This window comes from Pollicipes pollicipes, unplaced genomic scaffold (assembly GCF_011947565.3).
Source record: "Pollicipes pollicipes isolate AB1234 unplaced genomic scaffold, Ppol_2.1 Scaffold_4295;HRSCAF=5057_pilon_pilon_pilon, whole genome shotgun sequence".
NCBI lineage: Eukaryota > Metazoa > Arthropoda > Thecostraca > Pollicipedomorpha > Pollicipedidae > Pollicipes > Pollicipes pollicipes.
In genome coordinates this window covers 12036690-12052801 of record NW_023596461.1, presented here as the reverse complement: position 1 = coordinate 12052801, position 16112 = coordinate 12036690, and the positions used below count along the sequence as shown (strand labels likewise).

The following is a 16112-nucleotide window of genomic DNA, read 5'->3' as shown; positions in this document are numbered from 1 at the left end:
TAACGGTTAGATCAAGGTAACAAATAACCTGCTTGTTGCCGCAACTCAATGTATGGGGTAGTTTCTGGTTCTTATTCTCATGTTGTTCAGAGCAAGAACCACGTTATGCATCTACTATAAGGCTCTTTAAGTTCAGGAAAAATGACGTACCTAAAAATCCCGGGTGAGCATTTTGTTTCTAAGAACGTATTGCCTAGCATAATCCTTGATGACTACTTAACTGCAAAAATATACGGAGTCTCTAAATGTTTGCTCATATCTACGCTTTCCGGATAGAAAGCAGTCATTGAATGTAAGAGTGTCCTAGATGCCGTTTGTTTGGGACCAGCATTATCTAGATTCACAGTGGTTGCATGAGACGGTCTAAGTGGGAGGGGGCGAGGGAATTTCAGTCATCAGTCCGAAACTCGACATTTTTTTTATCCTGGCAAGTCAATTTGACTGCCCTGAGATCTCAGAGAGCAAAAACGCTAAAGACAAAAGATTCACAAGTTACGTGGGTTCACAAAATTCACAAGGTCAGCTGTACGTGAACTCAAAAGTGTAAAACTAAGCCTCTTAGATCATGACATTATTGGTCAAACAGGATAAAAAAAATGTCGAGTTTCGGACTGATGACTGAAATTCCCCCCGCCCCCCTCCCACCAAGATCGTCTCATGCAACCACTGTGAATCCAGATGATGCTGGTCCTAAACAAACGGCATCTAGTACACTCTTACATTCAATGACCGCTTTTTATCCGTAAAGCGTAGATATGAGCAAATATTTAGAGACTCCGTATATTTTTGCAGTTAAGTAGTCATCAAGGATTATGCTAGGCGATGCGTTCTTAGAAACAAAATGCTCACCCGGGATTTTAAGGTACGTCATTTTTCCTGAACTTAAAGAGCCCTATAGTAGATGCATGACGTGGTTCTTGCTCTGAACAACATGAGAATAAGCACCAGAAACTACCCCATACATTGAGTTGCGGCAACAAGCAGGTTATTTGTTGCCTTGATCTAACCTTTGTCCTTGACCCTACGCTGTTGAAATTCATCAGTTTGAGTGTTATGCTGCATAAGAAATTATCTCCGAGATGTACGGCTTCACTTACTACTCCGTTGTTTCATCAGATGGAACGATTCCTTAGTTTTCTAACAATTCCTTAGATTCCTTAGTTTTAGAACGATTCCGATTCCTTCGTTTTGGCCTGACATTGAACGAGTCCTTAGATGTTGCGTTCACTGATACTCACGGGGTAAATTTGACCGGCCATGATCTAGGTCGGCGGTCTTGAAGGAGTGTTTCACATTTGAACATACTGGAGCAATCATCAGACATGATGAAACCACGCCACTTACAACTAACGTTTTATGCGCGCGTATGCGTTTTATAACGCGTTTTATGCGTTTAACGTACACTTTTAGATGCAAAAACTGCTCCAGACAGTACAATTATCTCTTTAGTAAATATTTTCCTGAATGCTTCATAGTTTGATTACGTCATCATATATTGCACAACATCGGTTGAGCGTCCATTGACGGCCATTATATCTACAAACGCGCTCACAAACGCCAGATATAAACTCCTCGACAACTATATTCTCTCGGCCTTGATTGCCGTATGGCTTACGAATTGATACAAGTTGAATAACGCTCTTATGTTGTCATGAGTGCGAGGGTGACTTTTAAAGCTTGACATTTCATTTCAACTAAAATTAATTTTACCGTACTGCCGGCGGAAATACGTCAGACTTCCGTAATGTTCAACAATCGAAAGTTGTCACGCATGGTGAAGCTGTTTGCACGTGCAGGGCCTCACAACTCGCATTATGAGCGGTGGCGCAAGCCCGGTAAACTTCGTTGGCCAGAAATCACATGGCTTCAGCTCATTTGGCAGTTAAGAATTAACTTCATTTTGAACGTGCACATATCGTTGCGACCAGATGTCGAGCGAGAGGAAAAATGCAAAAAATTTAAGGGAAACAAATGCTCATGTTTGTCATGTCATGTCAGGTCATGCTCATGTAAGCTCATGTTTATGACTAAGAAAAGGTTGGGCAATGGCAAGTGGCATCAGGCTACCTGTGACCACCGCCCCAGTCGGATCGCACGTTACCTGCTCCGTCCACTCGCTCGCTCCCCTTATACGCCGGGGGAGTGACCGGCCGAGCCAAGTGAGAGTGTCCGCGGCTCAGCACTGACTGGTGACTGACAAGTGACTTCCATTAGGATGGACGAGGCCATCAAGAGAGCGGTGATCAACGCGGTGACGCAGGGAAACCTCCTGAATTCTGTCAAGGAGCAGGTGACGGCGACCGTGGCCGAAGCTGTGGTCGATAAGTGAAAAATGCGCAAGTGCTGCCATCTCTCAACGAGTTCGAGATACTACGAGTGGTAATTTCGCATGGCTCATTTGACAGCACGTCAACGTCACACAAACGTTCCACGATGCAATGAAAGAATGACGCACTGAAAAGAACAGTTACCAGATATAACAGTTTTCTTATCTGGAGCGGTCTATGCCACTCCGTATCAGCCGCTGCCACTTAAAAGCACACTGATGATTATAAGCATGTTGATTGCATCCTATGTGATGGTTGCTTCAATCTCATGAAACCTGGCACCTCCCTTTTAACTAGTACAGCTAAGATTTTTCGATGAATTGTTAATTTTGTCTCGGATGAGATAAATTTGGACCGTCATCATCAGTGCAGATAATACACACGCAAACCTAAACGCATTTAATCACTTCGTTGATTAACAAAACAACTTTGTGGTCCCGTGATTAGCAAATGCTTTCTTAGCCAGTGATCTCCAGTGCGTAGAAGCTAAGCCCAGTTTTTCCTAGCGTTGTGCAGCACGTTTGTTCCGAATTAAAGAGTCAGTATTCCATCAGTCACGATTTCTGTGGTTGCACTTGGTAAATCATGTGTTGCTATTTTGTTTTACACGTATGATTTCACTCTGGATTATCACTTCAGCGCGTGATTTTTGTGACGGGCAAACTGATGAAATGTTCCCGTTTTGCTAGTGCCCTAAATCCAGCATTGGCTCGTGCCCTTGGCCCGCTAACGTAGCTCGGCACGAATTGCGCGGAGTTGTAGATGACGCCACCTACGGTGGTGGCGCTAACTACGGTGGTGCTGCCGCCTACAGGTGACGCTGCCTACAGATCGGGTCCGTTGGGGCAATTTTGTCAAAGCGCAAAAAGCGGTTCTTTCTCGTGACGACACGCTTGGCAGCGTGACTAACGGCGCAGGGGACACAATGTACTCGCTCCCCCCCCCCCTGCCTCTGACACTGAAACTTGATATTGTTTCACCTTTTTAACACGAAGGTCATGAGAGGAACCTGGAAATTTGACCTGAGCGACTTAACGTACAGGTCAACACACCTCGCAAGTCTGGTATCTCTAGCTGTCTAAGTTCCCGAAATCTCAGGGGGCGCTCAAAATGACCACCCACCCGAGCGAAGGGTATGTAGCCGGATACCCGGGCGCGTGTGAAGGCGGAGACGTCTTGGGCAATGCTTCGGTCATTTAGTTTACGCTTGGTTTCCTGTATTCCCCCAGCCCCAGGCCCCTGCCGTTTGAACTGTTCATCCTTATCGACCACAGCTTCGGCCACGGTCGCCGTCACCTGCTCATTAACAGAATTCAGGCGGTTTCCCTGCTTCACCGCGTCGATCACCGCTCTCTTGATGGCCTTGTCCATCCTAATGAAAGTCACTTGTCAGTCACCAGTCAGTGGTGGGTCGCGGACCCTCTCGCCGGTTTTGGCCGGTCACTCCCTCAGCGTATAAGGGGATCAAGCGGGAGGAAGGAGCACGTAACGTGCGATCCGACCGGGGCGATGGTCACAGGTAGCCTGATGCCATTTGCCATGGCGCAAACATTCCGTAGTCACATACATGAGTGCCTACTACTTGTTTCTTTTGAATTGTTCGCATTTTTCCTCACGCTCAGACATCTGGTCGCAACGATATGTGCACGTTCAAAATGAAATAAGTACTTAACCGGCAAGGGCGCTGAAGACATGTGATTTCAGGCCAACGAAGCTTACCGAGCCTGCGCCACCGCTCGTAATGCGAGTTGTGAGGCCCCGCACGTGCCAGTAATTTCGCCATGCACGACTTCTGCTTGTTGAAAATTACCGAAGCCCGACGTAATTCTTTCAGGAATTCATGTAAAAAATAATGGAGAGCAATCCGTGCTGACGCGCCGCATCATAGGTCATGGGCAATGTCGGTGCTGTCTCACTGCTTATAAAAGAGGGCCTTCAGTGTATTGAAATCCGCCTTGCATTCATCTCAGGAAAAATGACATTGATTTATTAGTATATTGCGCACGCATATACACATGGTTACACATCTTGCAGGGCTTCGTGCCATATGACGCACGTAAAGCCCGAAGTCGCTCCTTTGTAAAACTGCGTTACCAACGGCACGTGGTACCTACCACCGACAAATGTACATGTACAAGGATACAATTATCGGCGAAAAATGAAGGCACAAGACTTTACAACATATCACAGCTATGCAAGTAATTGCCCATGAAGACCTAAGGCACAGCAAGGAACACATTTCAACGCCTAAACAATTGACCATACATCACTGATGAGCCTTCCCACAGCCAAGGGCAAAATCACTCGCAACATATCACTCATATCATACACATGAATGTAGACATGGCACATACGCATACTTCTAAAGCTCGTATTACATACAAAACTGATGGCACAGAAAATTATCACATACAACTGTAGGGGCCTGAGAAACAGGATGATCACGTCACATCTGCAATCACCAATTGCCTATCTACCGCCGATAAATGTAGATAAACAGGACACAATTATCGGCGTTAGTGAAGGCACAAAACTTGAAAACATATCACAGGTATGTAAGCAATAGCCCATGATGACCTAGCAATGAACACATTCCAATGCCTGAGCATAGATATGAACAAAGCAATGGACACATTTCAATGCCTTAACAATTGACGAAATATCACTGATGAGCTTTCGCACAGCCACCACTGCATGCCAGGTACGAAATCACTCGTCACATATCACTCTTGATACAAACAAATGTACAGGTGGCACATGCACATATTTCTCAAGCCGGCATGACATAAACAACCGATGGCACAGAAAACTATCACATACAAATGAAGGCACCTGAGAAACAGCATCATGACGTTATGTCTGCAAGCACCGACTGCCTGGGATAAAAGGCGTCAATACAGCGTGACAAATCACAGAAAAATGCCATGGGTTACAAGCAAACAAAACACCTGCACACAAATATGCACATATGTACAGCCATGCAGAGTAACTGAGGCAGCTAAGGTATTCAGAAAACCCCTGTGATTTTCCGCACAATTCAACGCACCCATCAGTGGTCCACCGGGCCACCGTCACCGGCCACGGCAACATCATCAGTGTTCTCCTCATCATCTGAGTCCTCGGGAAGGATCTCTGACCAAACGCCCATCCACACTGCAGGACGTGCCCGTCTCCATTCTTCCTCTTCATCCTCGACGTCGTCTTCCCAGTCGCTGTCGCTGCCATCTATCAGAGACTCCACGAAGCTCGTTTTGGACTCATGCTCACGCCGCGGCTCGGGGAAGAGAATGGCCAGCGGAGCGATCGGCTCGTACCGCTCCCCGTCAAACCGGGTGAAGAAGCGTCCCACTTCCTGATGATCGATAGGCTGGGGATCTGGGGCCAGTTGCAGCTCCTCTGCAATGATACATCCACTTCTGTTAGTGGCAGACAGAAGGGGCGCTCTACACAAGAATGGGTGCAAGATATATTGCAAGTTGCTGTGATTTGTAGACAGCCTAACAATATTTTTTCAACAGCAGCTAGGGGCGTGAGCTGCACCACGTAGTGCAACGTCCAGTTTGGCTGTGTAATGTAGAAATATTGGAACTCATGAAATAGCAATGAATACGAATCAGAGCAGATATTCCGAAAGCTGCCATGCAGACATCATCAATAGGTCAACTCAACATAGCACCTTCGTGGTGTACATAAAGCTGGTCCAATGCACCCAACCAAAATATGCCAGCGCTCTGCTCGTAACTGACATACTGGTGGGATGTCAGTGTAATGTACTCCAAATCGGTGCACAACATTTACTCGGGGAGCCTGCTCACCTTCAGCCATGTATCCGAAACGGTCACCCTCCATCAGCAAGTTGTAGAAAGGTTGCTTTTCTCCCCGCTGAAGTCCGGAGCAGACGCGACTATGTGCTATCCAGTCCTGCAAACACCACCAACCCCGAGTCAACACAATAACTCACACCACGTGGCCGTCGTAGGAGATGAGAGCGAGGGGAAACTGTGAGGCTCCGTGGAAATGCTGGTAAGGAACTTTCACGTGTCAAGTGACATACGTAGCAAAATGGTACGCTTACATGCCCATCACTAATGCACCGATTTCTACTACCAATCAAGAAGGGGAAAAACCCAGAATGAAAGAATGACACAAATGCAACATGCCTGTATGAAACAGAAAGACATATTTGTGATACGGCGATGGCATGCATTGAAAACAAATTATGTGAATGGCGGACAGGACATTGTAAAACCATAATTGACCATATTAGATACTTTAAACCCCAACATGCTGAAGACATTCTATATCCCCTCTTTCAAAAAAGATCACTGTTGGCAAAATAAGGATAGCACTTGTCACACAAATAAATATTTACCAGGCCTTCAGCGACTGCCTTTCTGTGGAAGAAGTGACAAACAACAAAAAAGTCGAGTTGACTTCTCAGGCTTTGCCACGTAACTAGATCAATTCCTTAAAAAAACAGTACAAATGGGGTCAGACATGGACTGGCCTGATCCTGTCACTCCATTTAAACCGCTCGTACCTGTGAGGCCTCGTAGTATGATGAGCACCCGTACACCACTGCCAGGCGCTCGTCGCCGTACGTGACGACGTCACCGACGCCGAACTGCCTCGGATAGTCGCCCGCTGCTCGGTCCGCCGCGCGGAGGCTCACCTGCAACACCGATGAAAATACTGACGGCGTTGCACACAACCGCGGGAGATGATTGAGCGGCATGGTATAACATGAGTAGCGCGACACAAAACATAATTGAAAAGAAATGAGCTGCGATGGCAGTACCGAGCATCAGCCAAACCAGGAACAACAAGAAGGGAAAATAGGGCATCCACAAATCCTTGAAGCAAAAAGCTCACACGCACAAAACGACGTAACATTAGCACATCTGCATCACACTTTTATGCCGATGATGCCTAGACATGGGATTAAACATGCTCGACAACGGAATTTAGCCAGCGGCAATTAGCATTCAGCATTTTAACGTGCGTTTGCAAAAACACGTACACGTAACTGACCACCATGCATGCATAACATAACATGACACACAACAGCACCACGGAATCCAACTGCACCTCTCACACGCGTACGCACAGGCACGCTTCCGCATTACGTTGGTGAAAAGCTACAAAAGCTACAGGAGTAACTTCACGCATTGGCAATTTCATCAAATCCAGTTTATTATTATTACCAGTTCCTGGACTATGGCCTCTTGTTCATCCAGGGAGCGCGTCAGCCGGTTATACATCCTCTTGAAGTGCTTCATGAGTACTTCCAAGCCACGCCTCTCGTTCTCCGCCAGTAACACGCCGTTAGCCTCGACGAATTGCTGCAGACGGAAGGCAGTGAAAATAAGGTCGCATCAGATTCCATCATTGTATCGCCACGTATTTTTTTCTGACACAATTTCGGACGCAACGAACAGCCCTTGACTGCGAGCCATGTACGAATTCGATACTTCCGTGACCCAAAGATGAGGCCAGAACGTCACCTTGCAGACGTCCGATCACATCTACATCTAAAACAATTATTAGGCATATAAAAGTGAACCAGACGTGTACTTCCGACAACGGTTGAAAACAACTGCCAAATGCCACGAAAATGCGACACCGCTGTGCCATCGCTGCCCACCTCAGCACCGCCTGATGAATGAAATCGACGAAGACGATTGGTCGAAGCCGAGGCTTTCTAGACGATTACACATCGCACACATGCTGCGTTAAGCGATTCATGTATGCTTCTTAGATTGTACGTGCTGAATTTTAAGGTCCAGCGTCATTAAACACCACTGACCTGCAGCAGGCGGCGTGCGTACATCGGTCTGGAGCGAGCCACAGCGGACATCAGGTCGTCGAGCGCAGCCATGTCCAGGCGGCAGTCGCTGCGAGCCCAGCAGGCCAGTGTCTCAAACGAGACCAGGTCGAAGCCAGTCCCTGGCCGGCGGGCTTCCGGATGGGTGGCGCCATTGATCAGGCGGCCCAGCAGCTGCCAAAAACAATGCATCACGTGAGACAAAGAGGGACATCGTATTGGCACTACAGCACACTGAAGAGTGTACACACAGCAGGACTTATCACAAGTTGTAGCGGGCCTGCTGGTACTCACAGATTCATATAAGAATAAAACACCCTGAACCTCAGACTCTGGTGCGTTCTTTGCAAAGTTCCTTTGCCAAAGGCAGGCATATAACTACTCGTTAAACAAAACGGCAGATTTTTCAACAAAAAATCCACGTACCCTATATAACAGGGCCTGTGCTCCCAGAATTTGCAACATCAGATGCATCACGTACCCCTGCTCTGGGGAAGGGTTCCAGCATCTGAAGGTCCATGTCCGGATGTACAGCATTCAACTCCTCCAACACCTGCTCTCTGGATAGCTGCATGCCGCGACGGACAACGTCGATGAACAGGTACTCTTCACTGTCCCTGCGTGAGGAGCAGCACGTCAAGACATCGTGCACAATGAACTGCATGCATTTATGCACGCATTACGTCAATTGCAATGCATCAATGTGCGACACACAATTTCAGTCACAAAGAAACTGGCACAAAAGCACATTCATAAAAAGGTAAACAAGACAAGACTAAACAAGACAAACACAGTCGGTGCGAAATTGTTGCATTTGCACAAGATGACAACACATCATGCATCAATACGATTGGCTTGATACAACATGGATGCTATATTTAGGAAATGAATATCTATTTTTAAGGAAATAATGAATGTCATTACCCACAAATCATACGTAACACCACGTCACTATTTTGGTCTCCTTCCTCCGTACCGTAGTTACCAATTGCTCTAAAGAAAATGCTTATAGGACCAAATATAACGGTGAATTTGAAACTTTTAACGAACAGAGAAGTGATGCACTTACCAGAGCTGATTTCAAGAATAAATGACTTTGTTGAAAGAAACAAACACATCAAAAGGCAGGCCTGATCATGAAAAATGCATCAAAGTCTTTGGCATCAAGTGATTACAAAAACTGGTGAATAGATGCACGTCGTGAAAGCAGGAACACCCAAAAAGACGTGACTTGAGCAGCCAGTCTGTCTATTTAGCGTCAATGGTGCCAGAGGACCCATTCCCCATGACCCTTACCACAATGCTTACGTTCGGTGCCAGCAGACCATCGAGCTATGCGGGAACTGCACATTGTGGAGGTTGACACCCAGCATGCCAGCTACCGAGGAGTAGACCGTCCCCATTACAGTCTGCGTCCCGGAGCCGGCACAGTGGAGGTGGCGACGAAGGTAGAGCACCTGAAAAAGGAAACAGCAAGCCATTTAATGCATTGTGCTGGAGGCAACAGTAGCAACCTCCACACAACAAGAGCAAACGGCCCATCACACCATTCAGTCACAGAGCGAGTAATATACTACAAAACGGAGATCACACTTGCTGAAATCAAACATCGCCTATTAGTAACGACCTCATTGACGAGCATTTTATCATGACTACCATGGTCAGTCGTCAAAGTCAGCAATTTTCACGGAGACTCTGGATTCTAGACTGTGCAGACATCGCAACAGGGTGTTCGGTGTTAAGCCATCTGACAGGAGCCGCATAATGAACCTTACAACGAACGGGCGGAAACGCATGATCCACAGTATGCTTCGCAGTTCACAGCCCCGCACGGAAAACACCATCAGGCAAAACAGGTCAGAAAGAGAAGTCTGCGCTTGTCCTGTGTGTGATTTCACCTACTCCAACGTCCAGGACACATTGATGAATATTTAATGCAGTACACTCACCAGTGTGTTCAGCTCGGCAGCCGGTGCGTACGCCGGCTCTTCATCCTTCATCAGGGCAAGCTGGTCATACAGTACAATGTTCAGCACGTCCAGGAGCATCAGTGTCTGGTCGTCCGTCCACAGCGAAGGTCCGAACGGGTTCTTTTTGCACGTATCCCAGGCGGCGGCCGGGTGCTCCGGGAGCTTCCGACGAAGCTCGTCCAAAACCAGGCCGGCGACCTTCATGTAGCAGCTGTAAAAACCACGCCATGTCAACGCTCGCATGTACGCATGAAAGGTCGTCTTTGTTCACGGGGGAAGGGGAGGATGGAGGACGAATGTTGCAAAGCTAAGACTGTATCCAGATTTGAGATTAGTGCCTTGTATCCCGTTCCTCTGGCGAAAACCACGATCACACTGGCATACTAAGTTTGACCTAGCTATTTGCTACACCATGCGTCAAGTCCTGTTGATGCCCCTGTAGTAAAAACACAGCGCAGAGTGGCATTTGACTAGAGAGCGACAACATTGAAAATGCCATAACCACAGGTAACAGACGCCTGCAGTCAGCTATCATCGGCACAAATAAACACAGAAAAGGGCTGTGAGATTAGTTGTGTACTTGTGCCCATCAGGAAGAGCTACATACACATTAGAAACACAGTCGAGCTGGCAAAACATGTTCGTGCCAAACTTTGAATTTCCGCATGGAGATCGAGCATCTGGTAAGGAGATGAAAGACTCACGCCTTAAGACTGGACTCTCGGTTGTTGGTTTGCTCCGGAACCATCCAGAGGCTCATCAGATAAAACGCTTCGGGCACGTTCACATGCTGCGCTGGGCGCTGCATGTACTCCCGGAACATGGGCAGCAGCACGACGTCTCGCTGGATCTCGCGGAACAGCATCCGCGCATAGTAGCGCAGAGACAGGTCATCATCCCTGCCAAAAAAAGCTCGAATTACACATATGCCTAACACAGCATCTGTCCACTCCGGAGACCAGTTGTGATGTCGGAGGCTTATATATAAGTCAATGAGTAAAACTTTTTGAGCGAATAGTTTGGTTTGGTGTTCAGATTACTTAGGCGATACCAAAGCATATGAAAAGTGCATGCAGGTAGTGCTGGAGAATAAACCAAGGTACTGGACAGAACAGCCTGGTACGTACGATACTGGCAAGCTGCTGAGATACGATAACAGAAGGCAACCCTAGAGGAAGACGGGGTAATGACACTGGAGTGAAAAATTGATCCAGTCTTGGTTCTGTCCCACAAAATGTCAGGGATAAGATTGCCATTCCAAACTAAGAGGAAAGCGGGACAGAGCGACAAGAGACACTGGCACGCTCCTTGAGAAATGGCCACCGTTTCTCAATATGGCCCAACTGTCAGAAGTATGAGAAGCTACGTAGTTCAAGACAAAAAATTTAGAGAAATGAATACTTCAGACTGTGGGTGATCTACACCATCAGCGTTCAGACGGCAAAGGGCACGTGAAGGATGATACGAAGGACATAACACGTGCAGTACCTATGTGACTAAGAATTCATGGTTAAAAAATTGCATTCAGCTGAGCAAACTGCATGCCACCAGACCACCCGAAAAATGTGATCCAACTTACGGACAGTGTTGGCGGGGATAGATGACCTCCAGGAGGGCATCCCGATTAAACAGGGTACCATGGACGGGCACCAGCTTGCGGAACTCTTCCATGGCGGGGTCCGGCAGGCAGTGGACTGAGTAGCATCTGTCGGCCATCTTGGCTAGGGCCATGCGCAGGTGGTGGCCAGCCGAGGCGCGGAACCTCGCAGTACGCCGCCAGCTGCGGCCGCACCGCTCAAACACGCGCAGCAGGGCAGGCCGGCACGAGGGCTGCAACAAGCGCGGGTACCTGCGAAACAAGAACACAAGGTCACGACTGAGGCAAATCGGCACGATGGGAGGTCTCTTGGGTGGAAGACGTGCCTAAATATCACGCCTAGCTCAATAATCTTGGTCAAAACATTGGGCACAGCGAGCGTGATTGAATCAATGACATCTTCAGTCAGCATATGCAATGAAACGTGACGCACACCACCACCCACACCGCATTTTCCTCACCATACCATCACTGCAACTGGTTATTAGCAAGATGATCAGCATCTTTATATTTCTCGAGACATTTGTTTCTACTTGGATAGGGCTGAATAAAGTAGATGCCCATAAATCAACAGTTGTTTGAAGCAAAGAAATTCCAATTTTTGGTTGTGATGTGAAAAAGATGGGTTGCTTTTGACCACTTTTGATTATCATATCAAATATAGCTGAGTTTCTTTTAGTAGTGCAGCTGTCCACTACTGGTGTCATGCATCAGTTCTTTTGTGGTGTGCTATTGTTACAAGACCAATGTGAAGTTCGTTTAATATGCTCATCACCATTTGAGAGATGGAAATAAAGGATTGGTGGAAAATTATGTGGATCAACAGAATGAAGATCCAATAACAACTGTTGGTTGTCCATGAACCATTGACCTAGACAACCTCAGTTATTTGCATTTATCACTATAAAGTATATCACTGTATGGTTTACAAGATGTTATAATACCATCATTGAATTAGCCAACAGCTGCTTATTTTCTAGCACTAGGCTCCGTCCCCTGCAGCACTGGTTTGTGAACTTGTCAAAACTAGCTTGCATAAAATGTCACAGGGTATAGTTTAGCACTACAATAAATTAGAAGAACACTTGATATCCTACAGTCAAAATTTCAGACATTTATCAATACATGACATTTACATGCAATATACATTTACATGCATAATTCATGCAACAAATGACATTTATCAATACCTTCCACTATTTGTGTATGGTTGAATGGAAAAGACAGCATAAGAGCCTTTTAAAAGACAGTAGCAGCAACAAGACACTAATAAATTTTTTAGGTGGAGCATCTTTTACCGAAGCCATCACCAACACTCTTCATCCTTTGTTCAAAATGCCATCCCTGTTACTGGCATTGGTTGCATAAAGGTAAGGTTTTGCTTATTGAGATAATTTAGCATATGAATGAAATTTGGAATGCATGCATGCATTTGGAATGAAACATCATCATGAAACCCTTCCCATCTAAGCAGAATAGGATTGCAATGCCAGGTAAAATTCAACAAAAGATGTTCCAAATGAGGTTCATGAGGATGATTTGCAATGAAAGCTTTGATCAGCTGTCTGCCCTCCTTTGTCATTTGACAAATGGACTTTACCACACACTTATCAGCTGCACTGCATTTCCAGAACCCAAATTCAAGGTCTGCACAGTGTCTAACAAACAATATGTGCTACACCCAAATTCCATGTTGCATGTGAGCTTTACAGGTAGTAAGTGCAAAACATACTTCTCCCTGATATTATAATTTGCCTTCAGAAAATCATCATCCCAATCAAACACTATAGGCATTGATCAGGCCACGTGCAAAAAAAAACATTATGGATGACACTTTAGGTCAGTTTGACTTGTGTATAGCCTAGCATTCAATTCCTTCTAAAATGGCCAAACACTCTTCAGAAACAACTTAGCCATTACTGCACAGCAGAAGCATAAAAAAGTATGGAAGTTGACATACATTTGTCAGTAATTGCATCACAGAACCAGTCAGCTGAGCGTAATGAGGGTACACTCTTCGCAACTGCTGGGTGAATCACTGCAGTAGTTGGCACTGTCTTAAGTCAAAAATATGCATCCATGGGTACATACAGACATCTAAGGTGTACATTTACCAAATTTGTCTGATTGCATTCCATCTTGCAATAATTTTTAGATGTCAGCTGTAGCAAAAGACTGAAAGATCACAGCCAGTGGCAAAATTCATCTTTCCAGCAATCTGACATCCTAAGAGCAGGAACTCACCTGGACTCAAATCCAAACTTCCATACTTTCTCTGAAGTATGGACATCATTAAGCCTCTTGCACACTTGTGACACAGAAGCAAGATCTTCTACGTGCAGGAAACACAAGATGTGTTCCAAAATTTCCGTTGGCAGGGAAAGCAGGGATGTGTCTGCATTCTGCTCTCCATTGAGCCAACGCATCCCGTTCTTCTCGTTCGAAAACTCCGTAGCATCCATCAGCAGCATTCAACAATCGCGTGCGCTGTTTCAAATATCAATAGTAGATTCCAAGCTCAGCAGATTCAGCCTTGCACGGATAAAAACATACACGAATCGGAGCGCCGGAATAGAAACGGAAGTCAAATGCGGCGGTTAACGGTTCGAGAACTGCGGCACGTTACGGTCGAGGCCGTTCAAACCTTCCAATGAGAAGCGGGGATTTGAAACCAGTGCCGTGTGGCCGAACCGGATGCGAATGCTCGTGCGCGCCGTAACATCAGTGAAAGTCGCAATTTTTTTGTTAGGACAAGGAGGGAGAAAAGGTTGCAGCCAGGGGCGTCACTTATTATATCCTTTCGGAATGACCGAGGCAACTAATGCTTACATGAGCCTCCCCCGTCTCACCTCACAATACTCCTTTCAGCCTCGGAATACCAATGAGCAAAGAGAGAATACTTGGTCAAATAAAGATCAAACAGCCATCTTGTCTTAGTGGTAAATGTCGCAGTTTCCTAAACGCATCACTAATGCGACAATGTATATCCTACACCACCCATCTTGTTGTACCATGTAAGGGTGCTGACCTACGGCTGGTGAAATTAGGCCATGGGCTCAGCGACCACAATATTAAATGAATCGTTCCATCCGATGTAACAGGGGAGTGTTATATCTTACGGAGCCATACATCTCGTTAATTTCTTAGGCAACATAACAATCAAACTGATGCATTTTAATAGCCCAAGGTCAAGAACAAAGGTTAGATCAAGTCAAGAAATAACCTGTTTGTTGCCGCAACTTAACGTGTAGGATAGTTTCTTGTGCCCTTTACAAGTCCTTGAGAGCAAAAACCGCATTATGCACCTTCCATGCGGTTCTTAAAGTTCAGAAAAGACTGCGCACCTAGAAATCACAGGTGAACTTTTTTGTTTTTAGGAACATACCGCCTGGCATAAGCCTTGATGCTTTTTCAAGTGCAAAAATGAAATAGTCTTGAAACTCTTGGTCACATTTAGCCTACAAAGGTCGAAAAATGTCATTAAATGCAAATGTGCACTAGGTACCATTTGCTTTGCACCAGCATCATCTGGATGCAATGTTTGCATCAGACGGTCTTGTTTCGTGCAAACGGGTGGGCGAAGGGGAGGGAGGAACACTTCAGGCATCGATGTGAAACCAGACATTTTTGCTCCTGTTTGACTAGACTGCGATCATTTAAGAGCCTTAAATCTTTACACATATGAATTGCACACAGCTCAAAATACCTCTGGATTTGGCTTCTTTAGCTTTGTTGCTTTCCGAGATCTCAGGTGACCGGCTTGACCTTCCCACCCGAGCAAAGGGCATTCGAACGGAATGTGTTCACCCGTCATTGATTGGGTTCGAATAAGTGTTTGGTAGTGGCGGCGAATGACACTGGGTTAAATGATTCGAAAAATGGAATTGAAAGCTTGGAGATGGCAATCTATTTAACAAACACTGCACAAAAAGCTGATGACAGGAAGTCAGGGTGTCAAAGTACATCAGACATAGACGTGAAAGTCATAATTAAACATTTGAAGATGTTGCGTAACTAATGACGCTGACGTAACTGGAAAGCGAATAAGCCGAATTTGTTTTCGAAAGCGTTAACACAACATAAAAAACATCTACATGACAATTTAGTGACCAAGTAGCAGTGAGGTATTCCGTTAAACTTTCACTTATATATTCAGTGAAATGCTGCACTACCCACAAAATGTCTTTTACTATACGTACGTGATCTGTCGACAGCCCTAGGTGCAGCGACAGCCCAACGGCGACAGAGAGCGGCGGCTTACGGAGTTGGCCTGCGCACACAGCGGAACACGTCCGGACCGATTACAGCCCAAGCGGTCTGCACGCAGTGTGTGGCCTGCGGTGGGCCGCCGCCAAACGACCTGCCACCGGTAAAGGCGTTGTCAGGAACGTGTG

The 16112-nt window shown here is 46.2% G+C and overlaps 1 protein-coding gene across 1 annotated transcript; it reads right to left on the bottom strand.

Annotated features, from left to right (window-relative positions):
* Positions 1 to 4500: 4500 nt before the first annotated feature.
* On the bottom strand, positions 4501 to 14289 carry LOC119097636 (F-box only protein 21). The gene is made up of 11 exons (XM_037220675.1): positions 13963 to 14289; positions 11701 to 11970; positions 10826 to 11020; positions 10101 to 10332; positions 9460 to 9608; positions 8633 to 8768; positions 8134 to 8325; positions 7532 to 7669; positions 6868 to 6999; positions 6143 to 6248; positions 4501 to 5723 (listed from the first exon to the last, which is right to left on the bottom strand). Exons 1-11 carry the CDS (start codon positions 14187 to 14189, stop codon positions 5377 to 5379), a joined length of 2124 nt encoding a protein of 707 aa, XP_037076570.1. The 5' UTR covers positions 14190 to 14289; the 3' UTR covers positions 4501 to 5376.
* Positions 14290 to 16112: the final 1823 nt, after the last annotated feature.

Excerpts from the sequence above, each read along its gene's own strand:
- LOC119097636 (XM_037220675.1), bottom strand. The coding sequence starts at position 14,189 with ATGCTGCTGATGGATGCTACGGAGTTTTCGAACGAGAAGAACGGGATG. Across the intron at positions 9,609-10,100 it reads CTGCCGAGCTGAACACACTG|GTGCTCTACCTTCGTCGCCA; the intron begins GTGAGTGTACTG and ends TTCCTTTTTCAG. Across the intron at positions 7,670-8,133 it reads ACGCACGCCGCCTGCTGCAG|CAATTCGTCGAGGCTAACGG; the intron begins GTCAGTGGTGTT and ends TTCCGTCTGCAG.